We start from the raw sequence: 27492 nt of genomic DNA on the forward strand, positions 1-27492 counted from the left end.
GGCCCTGCATTCTCACTGGTGCCTCATGGGCACACACGGCCAAGGGTGAACCTGCGTGGGGGCGGCTGAAAGGCTCAGAAAAAACAGACGAGAGTGTGAAGGCTGGGTCTTGGTGGAACACCACACCCCACAAGCCGTGTCTTCAATTTGTAGCCGATGCCACCAGGCAAAGAAGGGCGTGATCCAGATGTTTTCAGCGTTCTCGTGGGTTTCAATCCTACTCAACTACATGCACCTCAACCCTGTCACTCAGGCACGGGGGCCACGTGTCGGGACCACAGGTTCAAGCTTCAACTACAGCTGTTGGCTCTAATGGTGCTGGACTTGCATGTGGCCGGGAGAGGACGTGCCCTCTCATTAATCCGAGGCTTGAGCTGCCCAAACGCTGTAGCCTAGCCCACACCCTTGGACTGCTCGCCGCTGTCTCCCTCCCCCTGGGGGCCTCAGGGGCCCAGGCAGGCAGGCGTGTGGGCAGCAGAGGGGAAGGGAAAAGGGAGGGGAGGAAGAAGCAGGAGTAAGAGGCAAGGGTTTTACAAGGATAAGGAATAGGCAGGGGCGGGGGCGGGGGGAAATGCCTTGCCCAGGCCACCCCACACCCAGGGGATCTCATGTCTGGGGGCCTTTGAAGGCCAGGAGGGGTCCAGTCCACGCTCAGCACGGCGAGGGCCTGTCACCTTCCAGGTGGCATCCTGCACGTGCCTGGACTCGGTTCTCCCAGCCCCTGGGCAGGCTCCCCCGCTCCTTCCCCCGGAGTCCCGGAGGGTGAGTGGGACCCAGGCCTCTGCACAGCCCCCGCGCGGGCTCAGGCACCCCCTCAGGCGCCGTGCGGCTTGCTGCCCTTCGGAGGAGCTCAGAGAGGGCTCCTCCATGTTGGCCCAGGGAGAGGCCTTCTGGGTGCCCTCACCAGTTCCACCTCCATCCCCCCATGGGCAGTGCCTTCCCACGTCCCCTAACCCTGCAGGGTGCCCACAGCGGTGAGAGGGCAGCAGAATGAATGGCTTTGATGGGAAAGTGGGCGTGAGGCTGGGGAGGGAGTTGTGTGTGTGTGTGTGTGTGTGTGTGTGTGTGCGCGCGTGTGTGTTGCTGCACATGGGGTTGCCTGCATGTACTATAAGGAGGAAGAGGGTTTTGAGGAGATTTGTAAGGAAGCTTGCATGAGAAAGGGAAGAAAGTGGGTTAAGGTATACAAACGGTTAGAGGGAGGAAGAGGGACCAAGGAGGGTGCTAGGTGGGGAGGGGGGGGAGGGAGGGGGGTGAACTGGCAGGAAAAGGAAGGAGAGCCCACCTCCCACTCCAAATCCCCTTCCTCACCCCCCACTCCATGGAAGGAAATTAGGAGCCACGGCACAGACGTTTGGGTCATTTCCACATGCTTTATTCCAGCAATCAAAATAATTAAAAACATCTCAAATTATTATACACATACAAAATAGGTACAGAGTCTCGTGCTTCCTCCCACCCCAGGGGGAAAACTGCTTTGTGCTTTGGGAAATGTGTGCTCTGAAACCCAGGAGAGAGGACGGAAGGACAGATGGGGAGAGAGTTGTGAGGACGGGAGGAGCTGAGGAGGAGGGAGTTTCAGAGGAGGGAGAGAGAGAGAGAGAGAGAGAGAGAGAGGCCCCGAGCAGGCGAGGGGGGTGGGGGAGAGGGTGAGGAGTGAGTGCACACTCTCCCCCCGTGGTCAATAGCACCTTAAGAAAATTCACATGCATCTCCATCCATGAGAAGAAGAAAAAAAAAAACAAAACAAAAAAACACCACCGAAGAATTCAAAAGACTTGGAACAAAAAGGAACATGGCTGGCCTGGTGGTAGGGGTGGGGGCGTCTCCACGTTCTATAGCACCAGTGATCCCCTCGCCCCCCCACCCCACCCCGTCACAGAGATGTAGCACCTTTGATATAAAAAGGGGAGCCCCTCCCGCCCCGCCCCCACACGGTTGCCCCGGTGACACAGAGAGAGGTAGTCTTTCAGCAACACAGTTAGTTACAAGAGGCGAGGAGCAGTCTCTCCCATCAGCCCACGTTGCCACTGTCACGGCCCCTCCTGACTCTCCTCCACACCAGGCGATGCAGGGCCCGCGGCCCCCCCAGCATGCCCTCCTCAAAAACGAAGAGGGGGTTGTGGCCGAGGCCAGGGGGCGCCAGATGGTGAAGCTCCTTTGGCAGTCTGAGGACCCCGGGCTCCCCCAGGGCTCCGGGGTACGGGGGGAGGGAGGGCCCCTCGGGTGTTTCAGCATTGCCTTTGGTTGCTGGGCAGACAATGCACGGTTTCCTGTGTCTTTTGGGGAGACTTAGATTGTGGGGAGCAGTGTGGGGTGGGGGGAGGCCCCAAGAAGGCATGGAGAAAGGAGCAGGAAGGGCAGCGTTGGGGTGTCATACGCCCAACGGGCAGAAAAGGACTTACCCCCACATGGGTCTTCAAGCAAGTGGACCAAGCTTCCTTTTTTAAAAAGTTATTTATTTATTCCTTTTTTGGTTGTTTTTTTTGGTTTTTGGTAAGGCTGAAGGTGGTTTTGGTTTTTTTGGTCACGGTCAGTTGGTCAGAGATAAAAACTAAGTTTGAGAGATGAATGCAAAGGGAAAAAAAAAATTTCCAAAGTCCATGTGAAATTGGTTCCCATTTTTGGCTTTTTTTTGGGGGGGGGGGGGGTTCAGTTTGGGCTGTTTGTCTGTCTCCAAGGTCGGGGGCCAGTGGGCTGGGTGGGAGGGAGCCAGGTTGGAGTGGAGGGCGTCTACAGGAAGCAGACGGGGCCAACGTCCATGCCGAATTCCTGGTCTGGGGCGCCAATGTCCAAGGGGGCCACGTCGATGATGGGCAGGCGGGAGGTCTTGGTGGTTTTGTATTCGATCACGGTCTTGCCCCAGGCTCCGGTGTGACTCTGGGCCGAGGGCAGACAACGGGAGAGGGGCGTCACCGACGGGAGTGGGGGGGGGGGGGGGGGAGGGGAACCGGGGCCTGCGTGGAAAGCCACCTTCCGGAGAGGGGGCCCTGCAGGGAGAGGGGGACTCACCGTGCAGCCGTCGTAGGTGACAGTGTAGGTAAAGCGGCTGTTGCCCTCGGAGCGGAGCTCGATCTCGTTGGAGCCCTGGAGGAGCAGGGACTTCTTGAGGTTGCCGGTCTGCTGGTCCAGGTAGGCCACGCTGTTCTTGCAGTGGTAGGTGAGGTTCTGGGAGGCCTCGGTGGACATCAGGCGCAGGAAGGTCAGCTGGATGGCCACGTCGGCAGGGTCGGAGTCCTGGCCGCCGTACTCGAACTGCAAGAGGCGGGGAGGGAGGAGAGTGAGCCGCTGTCCTGGCGCCTCCAGTCCTGGCCCCAGCCCCGGAGTCCTCGGAGAGCATCGCAATCTCCCAGGGGCACCTTCTGTCTGAGCCAGCCTTTCGGGCTTAGGACCCCGGCTTCTCCCCCTGGCTCTGTCCTCACACCCTGCAGAGGCCCAGAGCACCCAGACCTTCCCTCGCGCCCCTCCTGTGCCCCCCGCCTCCCGTCTGGTGAGAGTGGCTCCGGGGTTCGGCTCGCGCACCTGGAATCCGCCGGTCATGCTCTCGCCGAACCAGACGTGCTTCTTCTCCTTGGGGTTCTTGCTGACGTACCAGTTCTTCTGGGCCACGGTGGGCTGTGTGGGGTACACGCAGGTCTCGCCCGTCTCCATGTTGCAGAAGACCTTGATGGCGTCCAGGTTGCAGCCTTGGTTGGGGTCAATCCAGTATTCTCCTGCGATGGGGAGGGGCGAGGCGGGGTCAGGGGGGACCTCGGAGCCCCTCGGGGCAGGGGGAGGAGGGGGGAGAGACAGGAGGAGGAGGAGGCAGGGCGCAGGGCGGGTGTGTCCTCACCGCTCTTCCAGTCGGAGTGGCACATCTTGAGGTCGCGGCAGGTGCGGGCAGGGTTCTTGCGGCTGCCCTCGGGGCTCCGGATGTTCTCAATCTGCTGGCTCAGGCTCTTGAGGGTGGTGTCCACCTCGAGGTCACGGTCACGGACCACGTTGGCGTCATCGGCCCGGTAGTAGCGGCCGCCGTCGTGTGCCTTCTCCTGAGGTGGCTGGGGCATGAAGCTGAAGTCGAAACCGCCGCTGGGAGGACCAGGGGGACCAGGAGGGCCAGGAGGGCCGGGGGGACCCTGCGAGGAGAGGGAAGAGAGTGGGGTTCTCCGGGGTGCGAGCACCTCAGGGCTGGAGGGCCGCGAGCAGACGGGGTGGGGAGCTACGTACAACAGGGCCAGCGTCACCAGTGCGACCACGGGGGCCGGGGGGTCCGATGGGGCCGGCGAGACCGTTGAGACCATCTTTGCCAGCCGCACCGGGAGAGCCGGGGGGACCCTGCAGAGGGGATGATGGTTAAGGTCGGTCTGCCAGGAAGCACAGGACCACCCCCACGCTGGGAGCGGCCCGCCACCCTCCCCACCTGGTGCTCATCATTGCTCATGCCCACCGCCGGGCCAGGAAACCGGGGGAGGAGGGAGCGGGAGGGGGATGCGAAGGCTGGGGAGATGGTGTAGGTCCTAGACTCTAGGGCTTTCTTCCCTTCCCCAGCCCCTGTCTCTGGACCCCTCTCCCGGGAGGTGAGGAGCACCCGTGTCCCAGGCAAAGGGCCCTGACATGAACCTGGACTTGGGGCCCAAGAAGAAGAAGAGATAGAAGGAGAGACTTACACGGGGACCAGCGGGACCAGAAGCTCCAGAGGGACCTTGCTCACCAGGAGAACCCTGGGGGAGACACAAAGGCAGGTCAGGCCTGTGGGGGTCAAGTGCAGCCGGCAACCCGGCCCACCCCCATCGTCCAGGGAGTCTGGGGCTGAGACCCCTCCCACAGGCCTTCTTTATACACCCTCCGCCCTCTCAGAAGCACCCTGGAAATGCCCATCAACCTTCAGATCCCCGTCGTCAATAGGGAGAAGTGAGAAAGAGCCAAGACCCCCACCACCACCCCCCATCACACAGAGAGGCCTGGGGGCGAGGGTTAGAGAAGACTCGATGGCAGCTGGGCTGGGGGAGTACTCACAGGGGGGCCAGGGGGACCCTGGAGGCCGGAGAAACCACGGTGACCCTTGATGCCTCTGTCGCCCTGTTCGCCCGTCTCACCCTTGTCACCTCGGGGGCCTTGGGGTCCCTAGAGGAGCGGAGGAGACAGGAGGTCAGGGGGGAGGGTCCGTTCGCACTGAGCGGGGTGCTGTCCACACCTGGACAGGGTTCTGAGGAGGCAGGGGCCGGGGCAGGACTTACAGTGGGGCCACGGGCACCAGCGGGGCCGATGGGGCCGGCGGGACCGGCAGGACCCTGGGGAGAGCAGAGAGAGCGTTAGGTCCTGGCTGGGGAGGCGCCGGCTGAGGGCTGGCCCAGCACACGCTGCTGTTGAGACCACTCCTCCTCCCAGATCCCTCTGTCCTCACAACCCTTCCCACTAGGCCCTGCTCCCTTAAGCTCCAGATGAAGCTGTATGGAGTTCAGGCTTCGTGCCAGCTGGACCGTTAACTGGGGACAACTCCGTCCCCGGGGAGACGGGCACTGTGGGGGAGGGGCCTCGAGGCTGAGCTGGGGCTCTGGTTTCAGGGCAGCCAGGGGGCTGGCCACCTTGTAAGACCTCCAGTCTTCCCCCGCCCGGCTGAGGCCAGAGGCCGCCGGCAGGACCCAGGCAGCCCGGGGTGTCTGACCCAAAGCAGCCAGAGGGAGCCCAGCCACTTACAGTCTCACCACGGTCGCCACTCTTGCCAGCGGGGCCGACGGGGCCAGGGGCACCAGGAGCGCCAGGAGCACCAGGGGGTCCAGCAGGGCCGGTCTCACCACGGTCACCCTGGGCGGGGAGAGGAGCAGAGGCCGGTCAGCCCCAGAGGAAGGGGCCCGTGGGGTAGGGGAGCAGCAGACGCCGTGGCCCGGGGGTGGGGGTGGGGGTGGGGGGGAACGGAGCCGTCTCACCTTGGGGCCAGGAGATCCATCTCGTCCGGGGGAGCCCTCAGCACCAGGAGATCCCTGCAGCGGGAGGGAGGGAGGGAGGTCGGCATCAGCCAGGGGGAGGGAGGCTCAGGCCAGGGCCCCAGTGGCCCTGGGAGGGCACTGGCATCGCACAGGGCTGGCGGCTGCTTACCTCACGTCCAGACTCGCCAGGGGGTCCAGCCAATCCAGGGGGGCCCATGGGACCAGGGGGGCCACGTTCGCCACTGGAGCCAGAGGGACCTTGTTTGCCAGGTTCGCCCTTAGGGAGAAGGAAGAGTCAGGCCAGAGATGGGGGGAAGGCATGTCCTGAGAGGCCCCAGTCAGCTAGGACATTCGTCTTTGCTAGCGCCACCCCCCATCCCGCACCCTCCGAGTCCTAAGAATCCCCAAGGTGGGGGGCACTCACAGAGGGGCCAGGGAGACCGGGGAAACCTCGTTCTCCTCGCTGACCGGGCAGGCCGACCACACCACGCTGTCCAGCAATGCCTTGGGGTCCAGGGGTTCCGGGAGAGCCCTGCGGGGGGCAGACAGCGGTGAGGGGCCCCGCCGTGGCCGGGGACCACTCTCCCAGCCCGGGCCCCTCCGGAGCCCGCACTCACAGCGGGTCCATCAGAGCCAGGGGATCCTTTCTCGCCAGCAGGGCCAGGGGGGCCGGGGGGACCAACTTCACCGGGACGTCCGGCGGGGCCGGTCTCACCGCGGGGGCCTTTGCCGCCTTCTTTGCCAGCGGGGCCAGGAGGGCCGGGGGGCCCAGCGTTTCCCTGGACGAGGAGGAGAGGGGCTGTCAGATCCCACCGGACTCGGGAGCATCCCTGAGGCCTCAGCCGGGCCCAGGACACTCCTGACAGCCTGGGCCCCAGCCCCGCCCCCCCTCCCAGCCACGGAGACTCCCCCGGGGGGTACTCACAGAGGGGCCGGGGGGACCCACGCGGCCAGCAGCACCAGGGAAACCAGTAGCACCCTAGCCGGAGAGGACAAGGCAGTCAGGAGGAGGAGAGCGCCCTCACCTGGCCCAGCCGCCTCCACTTCCCAACCAGAGCCCGGGAGCCGGGCAGACACAGGGAATGAATTACTCACAGGGGGACCAGCGCTGCCGCGGGCGCCTTTGGGTCCAGGAGCACCAACGTTACCCTGGGGGAGAGCACAGGGGCGTCAAGGCGGGGCCAGCCCGGGGTCCAGGCCGCAGGCAGCTCGGGGCCGAGGGCGAGATACTCACAATGGGGCCGGGGGGACCAGCGGGGCCGGCAGGGCCAGCGGGACCAGCATCACCTTTAGCACCAGCGTCACCGGGTTCGCCTTTAGCACCAGGTTGGCCATCAGCACCCTGGAGGGAGGGGGGGGGGGCGGGAGTTGGTGAGGCGAGGGGAGGGATGGAGTCCCTGCAACTCTAGGCAGGAGGATGCTTGCATGGGAGGCATCTCAGCCCCTTCCTCCTCCCGACTCAGGACGATGCTTCTCTCTTTAGCCAGCACCCCCAGGTCCCCGGTCCCAGTTGGTGATCACAAATGAAGGGGGTCTTCATACTCACAGGGGGGCCAGCGAAGCCAGCGGGGCCAGGGGGACCAGGCTCACCACGGTCTCCCTAGAAGAGAGGAGGCAGACTGGAGAGATGCCCTGGCATTGGGGCGTGGGGGAGGTGGGAGGGTGCGCTGGAGGGACAGGTGAGGAGGAGGGGCCCCCAGGAGCATTCTCCAGGGACCAGGGATGACAGCGAAGGTGGAGGAGGGGCAGGAAGTGGGGGCAGTGCGGAGGGAGAGAAGGGCCACGGACGAGGCATGAGGCATCCGTTCTGTACTTACGGGGGCGCCACGGGCTCCAGTGGGACCAGCAGGGCCGCTAGGACCAGTTTCACCCTGAGGGGGGGGACGGGAGGCTCAGGGTCAGGGTCCTCCAGGCAGAGCCTCCCCATCCTGTATTCAGGTCCCCCGCCTCCGGGGTGTCCGCCCAGAGCCACACCCAGGCTGGTGGGGCAGCGGCCTTAGGGAAGACGGGAAGGAGGCAGCCGCCTCACCTTGTCACCAGGGGCACCAGCGGGGCCAGGAGGACCAATGGGACCAGTCAGACCTCGGACGCCATCTTTGCCAGGAGCACCATCAGCACCTTTGGGACCAGCATCGCCCTAAAAACATGGGCCAGCCTGAGACTTGCAGCGTGGAGCAAGGGGGCGGCCTGGGCTGTCTTGCTGGTGTCTGGGGACACAGCCCTCCCCAGCTCTGCCCTGCCCCCGTGCCCAGGACCCAAAACTTCCTGAGGAAAAGGTGCTTGCGAGGGGAAGAGGCCCCCCATCCAGGATAAAGCCCCCACTCTCGTTGCCAAGGTATCTCGTGGGGAGAGAAGGGCCTGGACCACAGACGGAGGGGTCATCAGCAGAAAGGCCAGAGGGGAAGGTCTCAGGGTGGGAGAGAGAGAGGGTGGGGGACCCAGGGTAGACAGAGAAGGGGAGCCACCAGGGCTGGACTTACTCTGTCACCCTTGGGGCCTGGCAGACCAGCAGCGCCTCGTTCACCAGGCATTCCCTGGAGGCCAGGGGCACCCTGGCTGCCGGGGGCTCCAGGAGCACCAGCATCACCCTAAGGGGCAACCAAGAGGACTGGAGTGAGGTCTGGGCTTCCAGGATGACGTCATAGCCTTGAGCCCCTCTGAGTAGTTCCCAGGCTTGGTTTTGAGGCCAGAGACAGGCACCAGCTCAGAGTGAAGGCTCACAGCCAGCACCTCAGGCTGCACCGGGACCCCACTCAGTGGGGTCCCCCGCCCCCCATCTAGGTGGCTTCGGTCACGGCCAGGGGTCTCCCCGGTGAGACCCGGGCCCTGTGCTGTCCTCACCTTAGCACCATCGTTGCCGGGGGCACCATTGGATCCGCGGGGACCAGCAGGGCCGGGGGGACCTTGCACACCACGCTCTCCAGGGAAACCTCTCTCGCCCTAGGAGGAAAGGGAGGGCGGGGCCGTGATGGCGGCTCCAGAGACCGCTGGCCCGGGGCATGGGGATGGGAGGGCATCGGGGTGGGAGCGGCAGAGGCTCTACTTACTCTTGCTCCAGAGGGGCCGGGGGCACCGAGGTCTCCAGGAGCACCCTGAGGGGGAGGAGGGACGGACAGACAGTGAGCAAAGGCCACGGGGCCTCAGCCCTAGAAAGCACCTGCTCTGCTGCCCGGGGTGGGGGGGCCAGATTCTGTGATGAGAGACCAGGGCCTTTGTGGCACTGAACCAGGATCACCCCTCCACTCCCTACGCCCCTAACTTTGGGTTGAAGGAAAGTCAGTGTCCCGGTATCTCTAAGAAGAAGCCAGCAGACGGGCAGCTTCCAGAGCTCCCTGCTTCCCTCGGGGCTGCTCCCTTCATGGTGGGAGTCCTGCTGGTGTCTGACCATTACCCTCCAGCTGGGGGGAAGTCCTGCTGGTGTCTGACCATCACCCTCCAGCTGGGGGGAAGTCCTGCTGGTGTCTGACCATCACCCTCCAGCTGGGGGGCAGTCCTGCTGGTGTCTGACCATCACCCTCCAGCTGGGAGGAAGTCCTTCTGGTGTCTGACCATTACCCTCCAGCTGGGGGGAAGTCCTGCTGGTGTCTGACCATCACCCTCCAGCTGGGGGGAAGTCCTGCCTGGTGTCTAACCATTACCCTCCAGCTGGGGGGAAGTCCTGCTGGTGTCTGACCATCACCCTCCAGCTGGGGGGAAGTCCTGCTGGTGTCTGACCATCACCCTCCAGCTGGGGGGAAGTCCTGCTGGTGTCTGACCATCACCCTCCAGCTGGGAGGAAGTCCTGCTGGTGTCTGACCATCACCCTCCAGCTGGGAGGAAGTCCTGCTGGTGTCTGACCATCACCCTCCAGCTGGGAGGAAGTCCTGCCTGGTGTCTGACCATCACCCTCCAGCTGGGGGGCAGTCCTGCCTGGTGTCTGACCATTACCCTCCAGCTGGGGGGCAGTCCTGCTGGTGTCTAACCATTACCCCCCAGCTGACAGCGTCTAGTTAGCTAGCAGACCGGCTCCTCCCTCTGTATTCCCTGCCTGGCTGGCCGCTGCTACCCTTACCTGTTCACCGGGTTTGCCTGCTTCACCGGGAGGACCAGCGGGGCCAGGGAGACCCTGGAGATGGGAGACGGGGGAGGGGAGAGAAGGGGATTAGAATTCAGAAGAGAGCAAAGGGGAGCTCCCAACCCGCTCCCAACCCCTGGCGGCTGGGAGGCCTCACCTGGAATCCGGGGGAGCCAGCGGGGCCTTGTTCACCTCTCTCACCAGCGGGGCCCTGTCAGGGGAGAAGGGGGTCAGAAAGGCCCGGGAGGGGAGCACGGGGGGTCTCCCTGCAGGGACACTTACAGCGGGGCCAGGGGCTCCCTGAGCGCCAGCTTCTCCGTCTTTGCCAGCAGGACCCTGTGGGGAGAGAGAAAGAAGAACAGGGGGGTGAGGAGGCGGGAGGAAGAGGGGCAGGTGGGCGGGCCTGGGGCTGGGGGGCCTGGGGCAGCGAGGAGGAAGGGTGAGATACTTACCACAGCGCCAGGGGGTCCGGGAACACCTCGCTCTCCAGCTTTGCCGGGTTCTCCCTGGAGGGGAAGAGTCGGGGTTGAGGGGCTGCAGTGGAGAGCAGGGTTCCCCAGTCCCTCCTGGTCACTCGGAGTGGAATTTTTAAAGGGGCTCTTGGGGCTTTTTTATTCACCAGCTCCGGGCCTGGAGAAATGCCTTCCTGGTCCCGTAGCCTCTCCCTCGGACACATGCCCCTTTTGCTCACCTCCCCTTCCTCCTCCCCATCACTGGCCTGTGGTCACCTGAGCTGCCCAGGGCTTTCCTCTCCTCTGATATCTCCTTTCAGACCTCAAAGAACCCCCAAGATTTGTGGGCAACTATTACATAAAGGGACTACCCCATCCCCATGTGTGTATGGGGGGGGGCAGATACCAACAATATTTATTTCCAGGGACAGAACCATGGCAGTGGCGTCAGGAGAGGCCTTTCCTTTTGTGATCAGGGAGACAGAGGTCCAGAGAAGGGCAGTGAGTGGCTGGAGGCCACACAGCACGTCAGCGGCAGAGCTAGGCCCAGACACCGGGACCCTCGCCTCCCGGGGGCCTGTCCCTGTGGCTCTGAGCCGCCCCTCCCTGAATACTCACAGCAGCACCTTTGGGTCCAGGGAATCCCATCACACCGGCCTGACCGCGGGCGCCAGGGGGGCCTGGGGGTCCGGGGCGGCCATCTTGACCAGCGGGACCCTGGGAGGGGGAGTCACAAAAGCTGAGGTGAGAACAGGGGGTGGGGGGTCAGAAGGGGGGAAGGGGGTCCACAGGGGAGTGATACTTACAGGGGGACCAGTCTTGCCATCAGGACCAGGGCTGCCAGGGCTGCCAGTCAGACCCTAAGAGGGAGCAGAGCGGTGTGAGGGCTGTGGGAGAGGGTGGCGGAGGAGGGGGAGGAGGGAGGGAGGATGGGGAGGGGGGCTCTCCAGGTGGCAGTTTGGTGTCCTGCTCCAGAGCACCTCCTCCCGGAGCCAGCACGGAACAGGCAGGGTCCAGGCCGAGCTGGGCAGAGGGCTGGGGTCTCACCTTGGCACCAGGCAGACCAGCTTCACCGGGGCGACCAGCTTCACCAGGAGAGCCTTTGGGGCCAGCAGGACCGGGAGAGCCACGTTCCCCAGCGGGACCCTGGTTGGGGGTCACAGGAACAGTTAGGGTCTCAGGCCTGGGCCTCTTTCCCAGCATCTTCTACCTCCCAGGGAGGTGGGGGCTCTGAGGGGCATTGCTGCAGTCGGGAAGGCCAAGGTGAGGCTGAGTGTGGAGAGAGAAGCTTGTAGCCACAGCATGGGGCGCCAGGGCTGGGCAGCGTGTGTGTGTGTGTGTGTGTGTGTGTGTGTGTGTGTGTGTGGTGGGGGGAACATCTGGAAAAGGGAGTAAAGGGGTCAAGGGCGGGACCACGAAGAGAGGTTACCTTGGGACCAGCAACACCATCTGCGCCAGGGAAGCCACGGCTGCCAGGTCCGCCCTGCAGGAGGAGAGGAGGTAGGTCAGTGAGCTCAGACAGGGGGCGCCGGGCTGGCACTGGGGACAGAGAAGGGGGCTCTTACACGCTCGCCAGGGGGTCCGGGCAGGCCGGCAGGTCCGGGTTCACCTCGGGCTCCTCGCTTTCCTTCCTCTCCAGCAGGGCCAGGGGGTCCTTGAATACCAGTGGGGCCCTGGAAACAGCGGAGAGGAGGGGACGGCCTGTAGTGAGGGGCCCTCCGGGTGCCCGCTCCCCAGCTGGCTGAGGCAGGGCCTCCCCGGGTCTCCCCCCGGGCGGCCGGGCTGAGCTGCAGGCGAACTTACGGGCTCTCCCTTGGCGCCAGTGTCTCCTTTGTTGCCGGGAGCACCAGGTTCGCCCTGTGTGGGGAAGAGAAGAGGATGAGCCATACGTTGGGGTGCTCGGTTGGCCTTGACCCCCAGACAAGGGTCACCCTGGAGCCGGTGCAGAATGGGGCAGAGGAAGAGAGCAGTACTTACGCTGTTACCCTTGGGGCCAGGGGCACCGCTGGGGCCCTGGGGTCCAGAAGGGCCTCGGGCACCGGGGAAGCCAGGAGCACCAGCAATACCAGGAGCGCCCTGTAGGGGGCAGAACGAGTTGAGTCTACCAGTGAAGGGCACAGGGCAGGCGGGGGGTGGGCACCAGGGGCGGCTCTGAAACCTGCAGGACACTTACGTTGGCACCTTTAGCACCAGGCTGTCCATCAGCACCAGGGTTTCCCTGTGGCACAGAAAGAGGCGGGTGAGTAACAGTCGAGGACTCTGAGTCGGGGAGGGGCCCGGGGCGCTGAGGAAGCAATGCTTACAGCAGGGCCAGCAGCACCAGCGGGGCCAGGGGGTCCGGGTTCGCCACGCACGCCCTGGGGACCTTCCGAGCCTCGGGATCCTTGGGGACCAGCTTCACCCTGGAGGGGAAGACAGGACATGTCAGGAGCCACCCTGGCAGCCCAGCCTCACCTTTGGAAGGTGGGGGTTGGGAGTGAAGGGTAGGGACAGGAGACCAAGAGTCAGGACTCCAAGATCGGAGAAAGGAACCCAGGGACAAAGGTCTTGCCACTCTGGGTCCCTCTGGTTTGGGGAGCACGGAGGCACCGTGGCCCACAGGCGCTACGCTCAGAGGAGGGCAGGGGTCTCACCTTAGCACCAACAGCACCGGGGAACCCAGGGGGGCCAGCAGGACCAGTGGGACCCTGTGGATGGAAAGGAGATGTCAGCAAGAAGGAACGTGGCAGCTGCAAGTCGCGCCCTGGGACAGACGAGGTGTTGGGGTTCAGACCCGCATGGCCCATCTCCAGGGTTACCCCCAAGAGCTCACACTGAGACCCTGCCCACTCCCAGGCATTGAGGTTCAGGGGCCACACTCACAGGGGGTCCAGCAGCACCAGTAGCACCATCATTTCCACGAGCACCCTGTAGAGAGGGAGGAAGCGCAATTACATCCACTGAGCATTGGCTGGTCCTTGTAGCTCCTGGGGGACTCCTTCCAGAGCCCAGGGATCCCCCCCCCCCAAAAAAAAGGACCAGAAGTACTTACAGCAGGGCCAGGGGCTCCAGGGCGACCTCTCTCACCAGGCAGACCACGGGGGCCCTGGCAACAAAACCAAGAAAAACCAAGTGAGACGGAAGGCACACCCATCTCCCGCAAGCTCTCACTGTGCCCCATGCACCCTGTGCCCTCTCTTCCTTCTAGAACTGGACACACTCACCATCTGGCCAGGAACTCCATTCTCACCAGGGCTACCAGGCTCACCCTAGGGAGCAGAGAACAGAATTAGGCATGTGTTCAGGGAGGGCCTGGGCAGGGAGGGGGAGGACCAGGGCATTCAGACAGCCTCTTACCTTGGGACCAGCAGGACCAGCATCTCCCTTGGCACCATCCAAACCACTGAAACCCTAAGATAGAGAGGAGGGAGCAGGTAAGACTCTGTGGAGGGCGAGGGTCACCGTGACACCCATCCAAACCAGAGAAGGAGCCTCAGGAGCTCACTGCAGACCTCACCCTGCCTCTGAGCTGGACTCAACCCAACTGGCCCAAGATCTCATCCAATCCCCTTATCAGAACGCCTTTCCCAGCGGATGTAAGTCCTTTTGGATGTCTACTCTCTGTCCCTTGGGACTTCTGTGGCTGCCTCCCACCACGACACACACCAGGGGCCTCGGGGGAAGGGGTTGGAATGGTGGGATGCTGGGACTTAGGGAGCTGAGATGACTCATAGGGGACTCACTCTGTGTCCCTTCATTCCGGGGAGACCAGCTGTTCCGGGCAATCCCCGAGCACCCTGGCAGGAAACGAAAAGAAAGGCAGGGCCGTTAGGAGACACCATCACACTGGACACAGAGCCCAGATGAACCCAAACACGGAAGAGCGGGGGGCTGGCCACACTGGCTGGCTCACCTGAGGCCCAGGAGGCCCACGCTCGCCGGGGCGGCCAGGCTTTCCAGCTTCGCCCTGAGAGGGAGAGAAAGGTCTTCATGCCCACGTCCCTGGGCGGAAACGTGTGGAGGGTCTGGCTCTTCCTGGGGTTGTTGGAGGTCAGGCTTAGGGGCGCAGGGCCTTATCTTTTAAGTTAGAGTGCAATTTAAATCTGCCGGGAAAGCCTTGTCTGATGGATTTTATTTCCCTCCAAAGGAATTTCTGTTTGTTCCTGTCACCAGCATTCTAATCGCATCACATGGAAAGCAGGCCTGAGGTGCCCGGAGCAATGAAGCTTAAGGAAGCCATTTGTCCTGAGGGGCAGGGGTGGGGTTGGCTCCCAGGGGAGAGGATGGAGAAACATCCCACAAAGGGTGAAGGTCTTTGTGGAAGGGCAGGCCTGTCCACCCGGGCTAACTTTCCCCCTTTTCTCTGGGTATTACCCCCGAAGGCGGTGGGGCACCAGGTGGGGAGGACAGGGCCCCAGCTCAGAGAGGCAGTAAGGGGCAGATGGTGTCTTCTCACGGTGGCTACTTACATCATCTCCGTTCTTGCCAGGGGGGCCAGGAGGACCACGGGGACCCATGGGACCCTGGAGGAGACAGGAGGAGAGGGGGTTAGAATGACCAGGATAAGGAAGAAGGAAGGGAAAGGGGGTAAGGAAGACTCCAGAGGGGAGTGGAGAATCCATGTATTGGCAGAGGGAGGCGTATTTGTCCACAGGGTACCAGTTGGGGAGGGGGCACTTACTGAAGCTCCAGGCTCGCCAGGCTCACCAGGGGGGCCTTGGAAACCTTGGGGACCCTGGAGGACAAAAAGAGAGGGGTGGGATTAGAAGGTCCGGGACAACCATCTCACCAAGAGATCCCAATCCTCCATCCCAATCCTCCCGCCAAGAGCCCAAAGCTCAGGCTGGGGTGTGAAGATACCCTGGATACTCACAGGTGAGCCAGGGGGGCCAGGGAGACCGCGGGGACCAGAGGGACCCTGTGGAAGAAGAAGAAAAGGAGACCTCATGACATCGCTGTGGGAAGGTGCCACAAGGGTGTAGACTTGCTGTCTCCCATGGGTTCCTCTGGGGACCACCCAGTTGCCTGGCATCCTCTCTGGACTCTGAGGTCCCAGGGGTCATCTTGACCTCATAGGTCATCTCTGTCACCCCCATGTGCCATCGCTGGCCCATCCTGTGTGGATCCCCATTCGGCTCTTCTCCTGTCAACTCTACTCCCCCTGGTGACTCACCATGGGACCGGGCACGGACACTCCTCCGCCTGATTTCTCATCATAGCCGTAAGACATTTGGGGAGCGAAGTTCTAGGGGGGGGGGAAAACACACAAGAGAGAGTGGATGAGAAAGTGGGGCCGGACAGTGGAGTTGAAAGGCAGGAGATGGCACCAATAATGGGACAGATGGACATCATGTGCCTCCTGATGGGACGCCCGAAGCAGGACAACATCCCGTGTGAGATAGTCCTGCCAAAAAGGCATCCGTGGAATCTGGTCATGAAGACACAGCCGACCAGCCCAAACAGAGGGACCGTTTACCACACAAATGGGCTCTTCAAAGAACCTCAGTGGCATGAAAGATTAAAAAAAAAAAAAAAAAAAAAAAAAAAAAGCCTGAGGAATGTTCTAGATGAAAGGGAAACTAAAGAGACATAGCCATAAAATGCAATTCATGATCCTGGATTGGATCCTGGAATTGGATAATAATAATAATAATAATGCTATAGAATAGGACTTTGGTGAAACTTGAATAGGGACCGTGTAGTAAGTATATATTGCAACCATGTTAAAACGTGATCATTGTGCAGTGGGCCGTTAAGAGAATGGTCTTAGGGACATACTACCAGCCACTTACTCCCGAACCAAGGGTCCCAAAAGAAAAGAACCATCTTGATGTGTATACAGAGACAGAGACTGATACTGCAAACGGGGCACGCTGAGGAGGGTCCAGGGAGTTCTTGGCACTCTTTTGGAAGCTTTTCTTTTAAGTTCGAAATCATTTCCAACTATAAAGAATGCCACCATCTGCCCAAACCAAAACAAACCCAAACCCGGGGGTGGGGCGGGCGGCCAGGAGCTCTCGCCACTTACTCCTCCGAGGCCAGGGGGTCCAGGGGGTCCAGGGGGGCCGGGGGGTCCAGGCTGTCCGGGGATGCCATCTCGGCCAGGGGGGCCTGCGGGTCCCTGCAGCAGGAGAGGCCCGGATGGTGAGCACAGGCCCGGATGGTGAGCACGGGCCCGGGGCCACACCCCCCCGCAGCCCCCCGCAGCCAGAGCGCCCCGCGTCTTACTTACCCTGGGGCCTCGGGGGCCGGTGTCTCCTTTGGGTCCCTTTGAGGTTGGGAGAGAGAGAGAAAACACAAAAAAGGGCCTGGGTTAGAGAAGGGAGGGCCATGAGGGGCCAAGGGAGGGGGGCACCAGCCGAGGGCAGAGCGTTACCTCGACTCCTGCGGTTTCTAGATCCGTAGGCGACACTGGGGGGGAGAAGAAACGCGGGTTAGAGGCGGGTTTGCTGGGAGGGGGGGGCACCGGCTGCAAACTCCTCCGCCTCCCCGGCCCCCGCCCCGGGCCCGCAGGAGCCGTACCCTCGCCGTCGGGGCAGACCGGGCAGCACTCGCCCGGGGGGGCCACGGCGCCGGGGCAGTGCTTGGTGTCCTCGCAGATCACGTCATCGCACAACACCTTGCCATTGTCGCAGACGCAGATCAGACAGACCTCGGGCTTCCACACTTCCCGGTCGTGGTACCGGATGCCGTTCTGCACGCAGGTGACGGATGGGACTGCGGGGCGGGGGGGGGGGGCCTGTCAGCGGCGTCCGGACCCCCCGCCGCAGAGCCCCCGCCGCCCGTCCCCGCCTCCGCCTCGGAGACACGTTGAGATGTTCCGTTTCCCGCCGCCTCCCCTCCCCTCCCCAAACCCTTAAAAGCTCTAAGCTCATCTGCTCCTCATCAGCGCCGGTGACAGCGCCGCGGCGCGCGGCCAGCGCGGCCGTAACTCTTTCCAGTTCCCAGGAATTTAAACAAAGCCGCGGGCGGGGGCTCTTCCAGCTCCGACCTCAGCCCGCGGTGCCGCGGCCAAGGGAAATAAAAAGCCGTCGGGGCGGGGGGCGGCGAGGGGAGAGGGGAGGAGAGAGGAGGGACGGGAGGGGCCCCATCCAGAGGCCAGGCTTGTGGGGTGGGGAGTGGTCTGGATGGCGACCCGCGGAGGAGGAGGAGGAGGAGGAGGAGGAGGAGGAGGGGGTGGGAGGAGAGATGGGAGGTCCGGCCCCCATTCCATTCCTCCCGATCCCCCAGGCAGGTGGGACGGCGTGGGAGGGGCTCCGAGGACGGGGCGGGGCTGGTGTGCGGCGGGGGTCCCGCCCAGAGACTTGAAATATACCTCCCTGCCCCCCCTCAGCCCCCAAAGTTGGATACGCCCTACCCTCCAGCGCCCAGACGTATCGGAAACCTTCTCTCTGGGACAACCCCCGTTCCCCAAAGCCAGCCAGGGCCCTTGGGCCACTCCGGTAGCCAAAGAGCCAGAAAGTCCAAGTCCGCACGTCGTTAGGTGGTGAACCAGGCCACCGCGCCGGCGCCTCCCCAGACAGCCACTAGGGGGCGGGCGACGCCACGCAATTTCCCTCGGAACGGACACTTCTTTTAGGGTCAGGGGCCGCGCCGCGTCCGGTTTATTTTCTAGTTTTCTAGGTCTGGAGGTGGGGGTTCACACTCCGCAATCACCCCCACCTCCCGCCCCAGCCCCTGCGCGGGGGAAGCGCGGGACGGGGAGGAGCGGTTCTCAGCGTTGACCGGCAGAGGGCGCAAGGACCCCCGCCCTGCCCGGCGCTCTCCAAAGTTTCTCATCCTGCATCCCGCCCACTCCCTGCGCCCCCTCCCCCCGCGGCCCCGCACCCCCGCGGCCCCAGCGGCGCTGTCTAGCCTGCAGAGGGCAAGCAATCTTTCCTTATGAATCATCCCACAGCTTCCCTGATGGCTTTTACATCTTGGGCTCCAGATGCCTCGCTCGGCGCCCCCCACCCCATCTCCCATCTTCGACGTACTTTCCTCGCGTCCCGCGCTCGCTCCCCCTTTTTCCCGGGGTGCACGCCGCCTTGCGCGCTCAGGACCCCGCCTGCACCAACTCCAGTAGCGCTCCATCTTCCACTCCCGCTCCCTCCCGAGGGCGTTTGTCTCCACCCTTCCCGCCCAGGGTGCGTTTCTTCCCTCCCATGGGTGCCAAAGAGGCGCCCTCAGCATCCCCCTTCCATCACCCAGTCCCCGGAGCACCCCGAGTGTCTGTTTAAGGGGCGGACTCCCCGGACCGGGCACAAGCTGCGATGCCAAGGAGCCCCGGACCCTCCCTCCCAAAGCCTGGGACTTACTGTCTTCTTCTTGGCCCTCCTCTTGGCCGTGCGTCAGGAGGGCGGTGGCCGCTAAGAGGAGCAGGAGCCGGAGGTCCACAAAGCTGAACATGTCTAGACCCTAGACATGTAGACTCTTTGCGGCTGGGTGGGGGTCAGCGTCCGCTCATGCGTGGCCTCACAGTCCGCGTGCCTCCTGCTCCGACCCCGAGGAGAAACTCCCGTCTGCTCCGACCGGTGGCCCGGGCCCCTTTTATACGGTCCCGAGGGCGCGTGGGGAGGAACCCGGCCCCTAGGAGAGGGGGAGCCGGCGGCCCGTCCCCCAGCCAATCACAGCGGCCTGGCCCGGCCCCCAATTTGGGAGTTGGAACGGAGAGGAGGAGGAGGAGGAGGAGGAGGAGGAGGAGGAGGAGGAGGGGAGAGAAGGGGAGTCCACCGCACACCCCCCCCCCTCCTTCGCAGCTCTGCCTCCCCAGCCCCCCAGGCCAGCCTGGGCCAGAGATGCTGCTGCTGGGGTGCGGCTAGGTCCTCAATATAGTGTAGGCTGAAGAGGGGGCAGGGGAGCCCCTTCCGCTTTCTTCCTGGGACCCCTCAATCTGGAAGAACTGGAATTGGGGAGCAGAGTGGGGAGCCCTCCAGAGGTGGAAGGATTGGGGGTGATTGGGAGAGGGTCCTCCCGGCCATGCCTCCCAGACCCCCTCCCATCAGCCTTGGTACAAGGAGGGGATGGGTGAGAAGAGGCCAGCTGGGACCCCTCTAAGGCAGGAGAACCAGGGGATTCAGAAGATGTGCCTGTTTAGGGGTGCCTTCTGGTGTGGCTTGGATATGGGGCTTAGAGATATTTGGGGACCACGTTAGAGATGCCTTCATAGACTCCAAGCATCAGATACTGGGAGGGATGCTGGCTAGGGGTGTCTCGAGGATGTCGATTCTTCTACCATGCCCGCAGCTCCCAGACCCCAGGCATGGCTGGGAGGGAGGGGGGCGGGAGGCCGAGGCCCTGGGTGAGAGACTGGACTCGGTGGACTCTCCAGAAGGAAGCTCTGGTGTTGAGGGATGGGGCGACACGGTTTGGGTGGGCGGTTGCTAGGACCCTTCCCCACCAGGGAGTGAGATGACATTGGGGGAGGCTGTGAAAAGCGTCCTGCGCTGGGGTCTGCGGTGGCGGGGAAGCAGGTGAGAACACGGGAGGGGCGGGAGGCCACGTCACTGGAGACAGGGTGCTCCCTGTGGGAGCCGCATAGAGTCCCGTCTCTGGTTGTACCTGGACTGCGGACTGGGGGCATATGGGAGAATTTGGGAGTCTGGGGGAGACTTGTATTTGGAGGTTTGGGATGAAATTGCAGGGGAGGGCGAGTGACCTTATTTTAGAGGCTCTCTCCCATGTCCAACTTCTTTTCTGAAACCCTAGGGCATTGCTCTCTGCCTCTCGCACCAGGAGAGAACCATCTGGGCATCCCGAGAGGATGTGGGGACCCCAAGAACAACAGGCTCTGTGTGGGGAAGACACCTCTGGAAGACAGTGTCCTTTCGTCTCCTCATCCCAACCTTCCGATAGGGTCCATCCCAACCCCAGCCCTGTCCAGGTCCCGGTCCTCCAAAATCTGTGGGCCCCCCGAGAAGGCAATGGGGGTCCCTTTGCAACGTCCATCGATTCCGATCCTTTCCGCAGAGCTCCCCGCCCCCATCGCTCCAGAGCTGCAAACGTGGAAGCGGGGAGTCCCTCCTCCCCCAAACCATCCAAGATTCCTTTGCTCCCCCCCCCCCCGCCCCTTTCCACGCCCTCCCCCAGCTGGTTTTGTGCAACGAAGGCAAAGGGGAAAAAAAGACCAGGGGAGAGAAGGGGAGGGAGCCACGTCGGCCGTGGGCAGCCAGGATGAGCGGTGCGGGTGGGGCTGCGGAGGGGACGGCAGGGGCTATAATTAAAGGGAAAATATAGAGTTTCCAGCGGGGCAGGCTGGAGACAGTGATGGAGGGCCGGGCCTTCACCAATTATCCCCACCATGTGGCACCCACTTGTGGCCCGGGACCTGCCCCCGCCTAGTGCCAGCGACTCCAGGGCAGGACCAGGGGGCCGAGGTGCTGAGATGGCAGTTCCTTTAACCTCCAGGGTGGGATGTGGGTGAGGGGCGCAGGTCTCGTTCCTCAGAAAGGTCGACGACCCTTTAGACTGGTCACCTGGGGTCACAGGGTGTCGCAGGCTGGGGGTGAGAGCTGGTGTTACCTGGCCACCTCCCTGCTTGCTGAGTCTTCTCAGCCGGAAGGACTGGTGTCCACAGCCCCGTCCCCACATGCTCCCTGTCCAGGCTCTCCCCTCCTTCCCCCCTTAAAAAAGGTGAAGCCTCAGAGATGTGGCTTGGGACTTGCTACCTCGCGGGCCTGGAGTCCTGAAGAGTGCTCAGGGACCCCTGGGGAGTGGGTGCGTGTGACAGCCACCGTCCCTCTGTCCGATGTCAGACCCCTGTCCCAGGGGCCCCAGGCCGAGGGCTTCTGAGCATCCTTTCCACGTGGCACCGTGCGGAGGCCCAGGGCCCTCTCTGCCACTCTCTGACTTGAAACGCTTGGCGGGCGCCCAGGCCGAAGATGTGTCTTTAATTTCTGCAGCATGACAGCGAGAGGAAGAATGTGCTTGGGGTCTCCTCCCAGGCTGGCTGGGCCTCCTTGGCCTGAGCCTGGGGAGAGCGGAGGGGGGAGGGAGCTGGGGCTGGAGAGGGGAGGGAGGAGACGCCACCTCATCTTTAGGAAACTCTGAAGCTCTGGCTTCTTGTGGAATGCGAGACTCTGTCCGGCATTTGGGGGGGGGGGGCGAGCAAAAGCCAACGTCTCCTTCCCCCGCGTCCAAGAAATGGTAAAGTCATCAGCACTTAGAGGGGAAAAAAATTCCTCAAGAAGAAAAACAGAGAGAGGAAAATGCTGAGCTCTGAATTCATTCCCTCTCCAATTTTCCCCAAGTGCCCTCTCTCCACAAGGTGGGGGGGGGGGGGGCGGGCCTGTGCTCCCCAACTCCTCATTTCTCTGGAGCCCCTCACGCCCCCAGCGTGGACTCCGTGGCGTGGGGCGGGGAGAGGAGGCAGCCCAGGTGTCTCTGCACCTGGTGAGCAGGTGGGCAACCCTTTGCAGCTGCTCTGGTTCCTGAGGTTCTGTTGCCCTCCCCCCCCCCCGTCTGAGCACCCCTCCAGGATGATGTCTCCTGTCTCTCTGTCCCCCCCCCACCACCACCACCACTGGTGATGGAGAAAGGGTTCCTAGGAGTGGGAGGGGATGGGGAGAGAGAAGGGGACGGTCTAAGAGAGTGAAGACTTGGTCTTGATTGAGAGAGAGTCAGGAGGCAGGCTGGGGACAGACCCCGGTGGGTGGGCTCCCCTCTTCCTTCCCTTCCTCAGCTTTGCACCATCAGCGCTTTGGTCCTCTGCTAAGTTCCTTAGCTCCCAGGCACAGCTCGGCGCTCCTATGCCTCCACCCCACTCGAGTCCATTGGCCTCCTGAGGTCTCCCTCTGACTCCCATCCTTCCCGGGTTCAGAGGGAAGGTGGTGGTTACGTCTGGCCGTGTTGAGGGTTGGGGTTGGGAAGGGGAGGAGGAACCCACCCAGGAAACTGAACAAGACCAGGGAAGGCAGGAGAGCAAGGAGACGAGGGGTGGTGGGTGTCACGCTGGCAGGGGGAAGATGGTTCTAGAACACATGTGTCAAACACAAGGCCCGCGGGCCAAATCCGTCCCGCCAGGCCTTGCAATGTGGCCCGCACCGCGCTGTCATCACTGCACTCCGCTGCGTTTCCATCACAATGACAGTTTATGACTGTTCAGTAAACCATTCGGCCCGCGATTTAGGCTGGATTTTAGATTTTGGCCCCTTCTCTGATTGAGTTCGACACCCCTATTCTAGAAGGAGGGACTGTTATATGCTGCAGAGGGAATTCCTATGATGAGGAAAATGTTCACTGGATGTAGCAACATGGCAGCTAAATGTGAGCTGTTTCGGTGGATGGACAGGCGAGGAAGCCAGGCGGGAGAGGGCTGGGGAGTGAGTGGGAGACCTGGAAATGGGGTCAGAGTGGACAGCTCAGAGGAGGAGTTTAGCTGTGAAGGGGAGGAGCGTAGATACCTCATTCTCCCGTCCCTTCCTCCTTCTTTTTTTCTTTCTTTCACTCTCCCCACTCCCACTCCTGACTGCCTTTCTGTCCTCTCCTCCCTCCACTTTCTCTCCGTGGGACTCGCTTCTTTTAAATCCTTCCACTCTCTGGAGCTATTTTATGAGCTCCAGTTGCCTTTTTTTTTTTTCTTTCCTTCTCCCCTCTTTTCTTTTCTTGCCAGGTGACCCGAGCCTCAAATGCCTGCACCCAGGCCCAGCCTCCACCTCATTCTCTTCTAGACCAAGCCCTGGGCCCAGGACCTTGGAGAGAAGTCTTCCTTTCTAGTGTGGCACATCCTGCCCCAATTATGGTCCCCCTTCCCTCCCCACAGCTCGAGAGGGGACATTTGGGGGCAGGAGAACCAGGAAAAGGGCTGGGATGAGCTGGGAGGAAAGGCCTGGGGCATGGGCCATCGGGCCATCGGTTACACTAGGACCATCCTCCTAACTCTGCTCCTAGGCCCAACTCCAGCCACCCCACCAGGCCCCAGCGGGTCTCAGCTGAGAATAACGGGCTGGATGGGGACGCTGGCAGGTTTGGGGGCCCCAAGTCTTCTCTTCCACTCTGTGCTGATCACAAGCGAGGGGCCAACGCCCATCTTTCCTGCTGGGATGTGAGCTACAGGGCAGGGACCTATCAGGGTCCACATCTAAGCATGTGTCTGCAGGCAGAACAGCGTCTCAGCACAGGCTTGAGAGAGTGAGTTCATTGAAGTGCTATCTACCCCCTCTGGTTTGGTTCAATACATACTGTGCTTGTTCCATCCCATTCCCGAATGCTTTCCTATTTTCTATTCTTTTGTTTCCTCCACCCTTAACCTTTTCCCTCTTCAGGTATTTTTATTCCTTTTCTTGGTTCTTTTCGTTCTTTTCCCCTCTCTCCTCTGCCTCTGGCCAGATGTCCCACTCCTCCACCCACACACTCTCTTCCAGCATCTCTGGTGCTCCGTTGGGCCCCGTGTCCTGATGGCCAACCTACAGCGGAGAGCAGGGAGCACAGCTGGGAGGGGCGGCTCAGAGGCTTGTGTCACAACCCAATGTCTGGTTGAAGTGTTCAGAATATGGATGGAGAGGCTCCGCTGAGGCTTAGATTTTTAAAAATATATATATAAGTGACTGGGGCAGCCTGCCTGAGGCAGAGGCACCTGACCAGACCCTGATTTCCTTCATTCACCCCCACTCCCATTGTCCCCACAGATAAGCTTCAGCCGCAGATGTCTGCTGTCTTCCACTTCTCCACCTGCTGCCAGTCCTTCCCCAGCAAGCCTGGAATTCTGGACTTTCTGGACTGGAGCGGGGGATCCCACCCTCCAGGTTTACGCCATTCCTGGGCAGAGCACCCCTTTGGACATAGTCTGATCTGGATGCAGGAAGGATCCAGAATTCTTCATGAAACAATTATTTGCTGGGTACTTTGCATTCAGTGACTGCCTTCATGGAGCTTATGTCTGGTCGAGACAGACATGAATGAAATGATGTATATGGGTGTGTCATTGCAACTGTAAAGTCTAGACAGGAAAGGAATGCAAATCTCTGAGCGGTAGGCATTCCAGGGAGTCTACCTTAGACCTGGGGACCCAGGAAGGCACCCCCAAATAGGTTGGCATGAACAGAGATAACTTAGATGGGTAGATGGCAGGGTAGGGGACTGAGGTGGGCATGATGGTACCGCATATGCAAAGGCTCTGGGACAGGAGGGGGAATGACACGTTCTAGGTGCCTATGAAATCCAGAGAAGGCCGGTGTGGCCGGAGCACAGGAAGCAAAGGCCGGGCAGGCCCAAGAAACCCGCGAGAGGTGTTAGTCTTTGCCCTGAGGGCTTTGGGGCCCATGAGGTGTCTTAAGCAGAGAAGGTCTCGATCATGATTTGAAAAGATCATCGTGGTCACTTGGTGGAGTAGACACTGAAGGAAGGCCGCGGTGGAAGGTGGTTGTGCAGGCGCCCAGGTGAGAGCTGATGAGAGCCTGGACCAGGTTGAAGGGGATGGAAACAGAGAAGAGGATGGATTCCATGGGAGGCAGAATTGACAGGCGCTGGGGCTGGATTGGACGTGGAGTGTGGTGGCGGGGAGCACAGATGGTTCCTGGTCTTCTGGCCTGAGAGACAGGAGGTGCGGTGCTCTGGAAGAGAGGAGGCTCTGCAAGGACCCTGTCTGGGGGAGAAGACCCTGAGTTCGGTGTCTACTGCAGACACTCCAGTCAACTCTATGGAGTGGATGGTTACCACAGACTTCCTGGGCTCAGCCTGTGCTGAAGAGTGCTCTGCCCTCAGAGAGTGGAGAGTCGGGAAGGGAACTAAACACACACACACACACACACACACACACACACACAGAGAAAGTGTCTCTCACTCGAGGCAGCCCTGGTTGTGTGACGTTGAGTAAGTTGCTTCCTCTCCCTGAACCTCATTTTTCCAATCGGTGAAATGGGATAGCAGCAGTAAGGCCACTGAAAATGTGTCATTTTCAGTAAATGGAAGCCTCAAGGAGGTACAAAGAGGGATAAGAAGGGCAGTGAGAGATGAGGTAGGTTTTATGGGGGAGGTTGCTTTTGAGTTGGGCCCAGGAGGACCAGTGTTAGGGTTTGAATGTAGGGTTGGAATGGGAAGGTGGGAGGGAAGGCATTCCAAGCCTGGGAACACACACACACACACACACAAATTCTTGAGTGAAGGGGGAAGGAAATATAGAAGGCCATGGGCAGAGGAAACATGGAAGATAAGGCTGGACAGGTAGACTAGGGACAACTCAGAGGCTTGGAATCCTAGGAGAGAAATTTATAATCAATTCGGTGGCCATAGAGAGCCAGTAACTGCTCTTGAGCAGCGTATGGCTGTGAACCTTTGCCAAGGACTTGTCCTGAGAACCTACACCTTGGTGACAGCAGAACTCAAGTTAGAAGGCTGTGCCCCTTAAGGGAAGGGGAAGATGCAAGGAAAGTGGGTGGGATTTGTGGATCTCGGATCAACAAGAAAATACGGCATGGGAGGAGGCAAAGAGGTAGACCAGATGACCCCTTCCAAGTTCGGTTTCAACTTCCACTAGATTTTGGAGCCTTCAGTCTTAAGATGGGGATATGGTAGAACAATAGATGTGCTGGGAGGAAACACTGACTTCACTCTTCCCTGCTCTCCCCAACTTTCACAGAGGAGAAAACGAAGGCTCAGAGAAGGGAGGTATCCCACTTAAAGTCACACATTTGAGATGGAGCGTCAGAGGTAAAATCCTTGCCTCATTTCAAGATCTTGGGTGGTGGGGGCTGAGAAGCTAGAGAGCTGAGGAGAGCAACTGGGGCCTCGACCTGACACAGGGATCCCAGAGAATCCCAGCCCAGGCCTGTGGGGTATGGTGAGAGCCGCTCTCAACTCTCAGCTGAGCCATGTGGCCAGAGGGGGAAGGGAGCCTGGTAGGCAGAGTAGAACTGCCACATGGTAGAGGCTTGATGTGAACCATCTGGCCTGGGCGGAGTGTGGGCTGCAGGGAGGGAGGAGCAGGAGCCGGGAAAGAGGCCACGGTGGGCGGGTGGATGGCGGGTTGGGGCTGGGAGTGGCCACCCGGAGGCCCCTACCTTCTAGACTGCTGCAGTCCAGATGCCTTCACAGCCATGGCCTGGCCCATCCAACCCGCTGACCTCATTCCCAGCTCCCCTCCCTTGCAGGCCCCCCTCTGCCTGCCACGTAGACTGGGCTTTAGCTGCAGCCACTGCGTGGGGAGGAGGAGCAGACGGGGCTTGGGTGCCCTGGGCCCGGGCAGACCTGGGGGAGCAGCTGTGCTCCCTGCGCCCACTCTAGGCGCGTGTCCCCTCCTGAGGAGGCGCCCACTAAAGGGGTGGAGAGGGGTCATGACCGTGAAGCAAGTTGGAATGGGCAAAACCAAGGGGGGCTCTGGGGAGGCCGTGTCAGCCACCCCCTGCCTCCTCTGGGTAGGAGAGTGTTATTCTCGGGCCCAGAGCGGTCCAGATAGGACATCTTCCTCTTTTCAAACAGTTCCTAAGGAAGCCAGCTCCCTGGAGGAGCGGGGTCCTCTGTCTGATCTGGGCTTCATGCTCCGGCCGCGTTGGGACAGAAGCAGGAGCACATCATGCTCCTTCCCCTGAGCGTCTCCATGACCTGCCCTTCCATCCTGCTCCCAGGCCAGAGCCTCTCCTCGGCTCTGCCTCTTGACCTTCTGCCTTCCCCTTGCCTCCCTGCCCCCCAGCCCCTGGGTCTTCTCTCCAGCTGAACAGGGGGCTGTCCCCGCGCCTCTTCTCTCCTCTCAAGGCGTTCCAGGCCTGTGAGTCATCCGGAATGTCTGCTCTGGCTGCTGCTTCCCTCCAGAGGCTGCGGACCCTCTTTCCCCTCCTCCCCCGAACCAAGGCAAGGGCGCCCCTCCCACGTGTGAGCCCAGGGAGACCCTGCTCCCCCAGGGCAGCGAGGAGGGGACTTAGAGGACTCCCCCAGACGCCACAGATAGAGTTTCCAGACCCTTTTCCTGCCCTAGATGGGGAAACTGAGGAGGGGCGGGCGGGGGCGGGAGGCCGAGGAGCCAGAGCTTGGGCGGACTCAGGCTCCTCCCCCCTCTGTTTTAGGGCTCAGCGTGGCCAGGCTGGGAACCGGCCCAAGCCTCTTTCCGAAGGGCCCTCCCTGTGTTCAAAGCCAGGTCTGGCAGGAAAGCTGGAGAGAGGCCACTGCTACCGCCTCGCCGCAGACTCCAAGG

General features: G+C 61.7%; 1 protein-coding gene across 7 annotated transcripts; it reads right to left on the reverse strand.

Moving 5' to 3' along the window:
• Nucleotides 1-1352: 1352 nt before the first annotated feature.
• Nucleotides 1353-18913, reverse strand: COL1A1 (collagen type I alpha 1 chain). 7 transcript variants are annotated; one of them, XM_036451116.2, is made up of 51 exons: nt 18689-18912; nt 16914-17108; nt 16768-16802; nt 16624-16659; nt 16420-16512; nt 15565-15636; nt 15265-15309; nt 15073-15126; nt 14861-14914; nt 14305-14358; nt 14135-14188; nt 13749-13802; nt 13616-13660; nt 13444-13497; nt 13275-13319; nt 13046-13099; nt 12716-12814; nt 12586-12630; nt 12390-12488; nt 12216-12269; nt 11978-12085; nt 11842-11895; nt 11460-11558; nt 11219-11272; nt 11031-11129; nt 10413-10466; nt 10243-10296; nt 10118-10171; nt 9958-10011; nt 8954-8998; nt 8748-8846; nt 8387-8494; nt 7936-8043; nt 7724-7777; nt 7453-7506; nt 7141-7248; nt 7002-7055; nt 6832-6885; nt 6524-6685; nt 6331-6438; nt 6076-6183; nt 5907-5960; nt 5677-5784; nt 5217-5270; nt 4996-5103; nt 4647-4700; nt 4207-4314; nt 3833-4115; nt 3523-3713; nt 3013-3255; nt 1353-2880 (listed from the first exon to the last, which is right to left on the reverse strand). In XM_036451116.2, the coding sequence occupies exons 1-51, from the start codon at nt 18777-18779 to the stop codon at nt 2734-2736; spliced, it is 4374 nt and encodes a 1457-aa protein (XP_036307009.1). In that variant the 5' UTR covers nt 18780-18912; the 3' UTR covers nt 1353-2733. The 7 variants fall into 7 exon arrangements, with proteins under 7 accessions (XP_036307009.1, XP_045442047.1, XP_036307011.1 ...); XM_045586091.1 differs by lacking the exon at nt 4207-4314; XM_036451118.2 differs by lacking the exons at nt 6331-6438; nt 6524-6685 and having other exon boundaries at nt 18689-18913.
• Between the last annotated feature and the right edge of the window lie 8579 nt (nt 18914-27492).

This window comes from Pipistrellus kuhlii, unplaced genomic scaffold, assembly GCF_014108245.1.
Source record: "Pipistrellus kuhlii isolate mPipKuh1 unplaced genomic scaffold, mPipKuh1.p scaffold_m20_p_22, whole genome shotgun sequence".
In the NCBI taxonomy this organism is placed as follows: Eukaryota; Metazoa; Chordata; class Mammalia; order Chiroptera; family Vespertilionidae; genus Pipistrellus; species Pipistrellus kuhlii.

Excerpts from the sequence above, each read along its gene's own strand:
- COL1A1 (XM_036451116.2), bottom strand. The coding sequence starts at position 18,779 with ATGTTCAGCTTTGTGGACCTCCGGCTCCTGCTCCTCTTAGCGGCCACC. Across the intron at positions 16,660-16,767 it reads TAGAAACCGCAGGAGTCGAG|GGACCCAAAGGAGACACCGG; the intron begins GTAACGCTCTGC and ends CCAACCTCAAAG. Across the intron at positions 15,310-15,564 it reads TGTCCGTGCCCGGTCCCATG|GGTCCCTCTGGTCCCCGCGG; the intron begins GTGAGTCACCAG and ends CTTCTTCCACAG.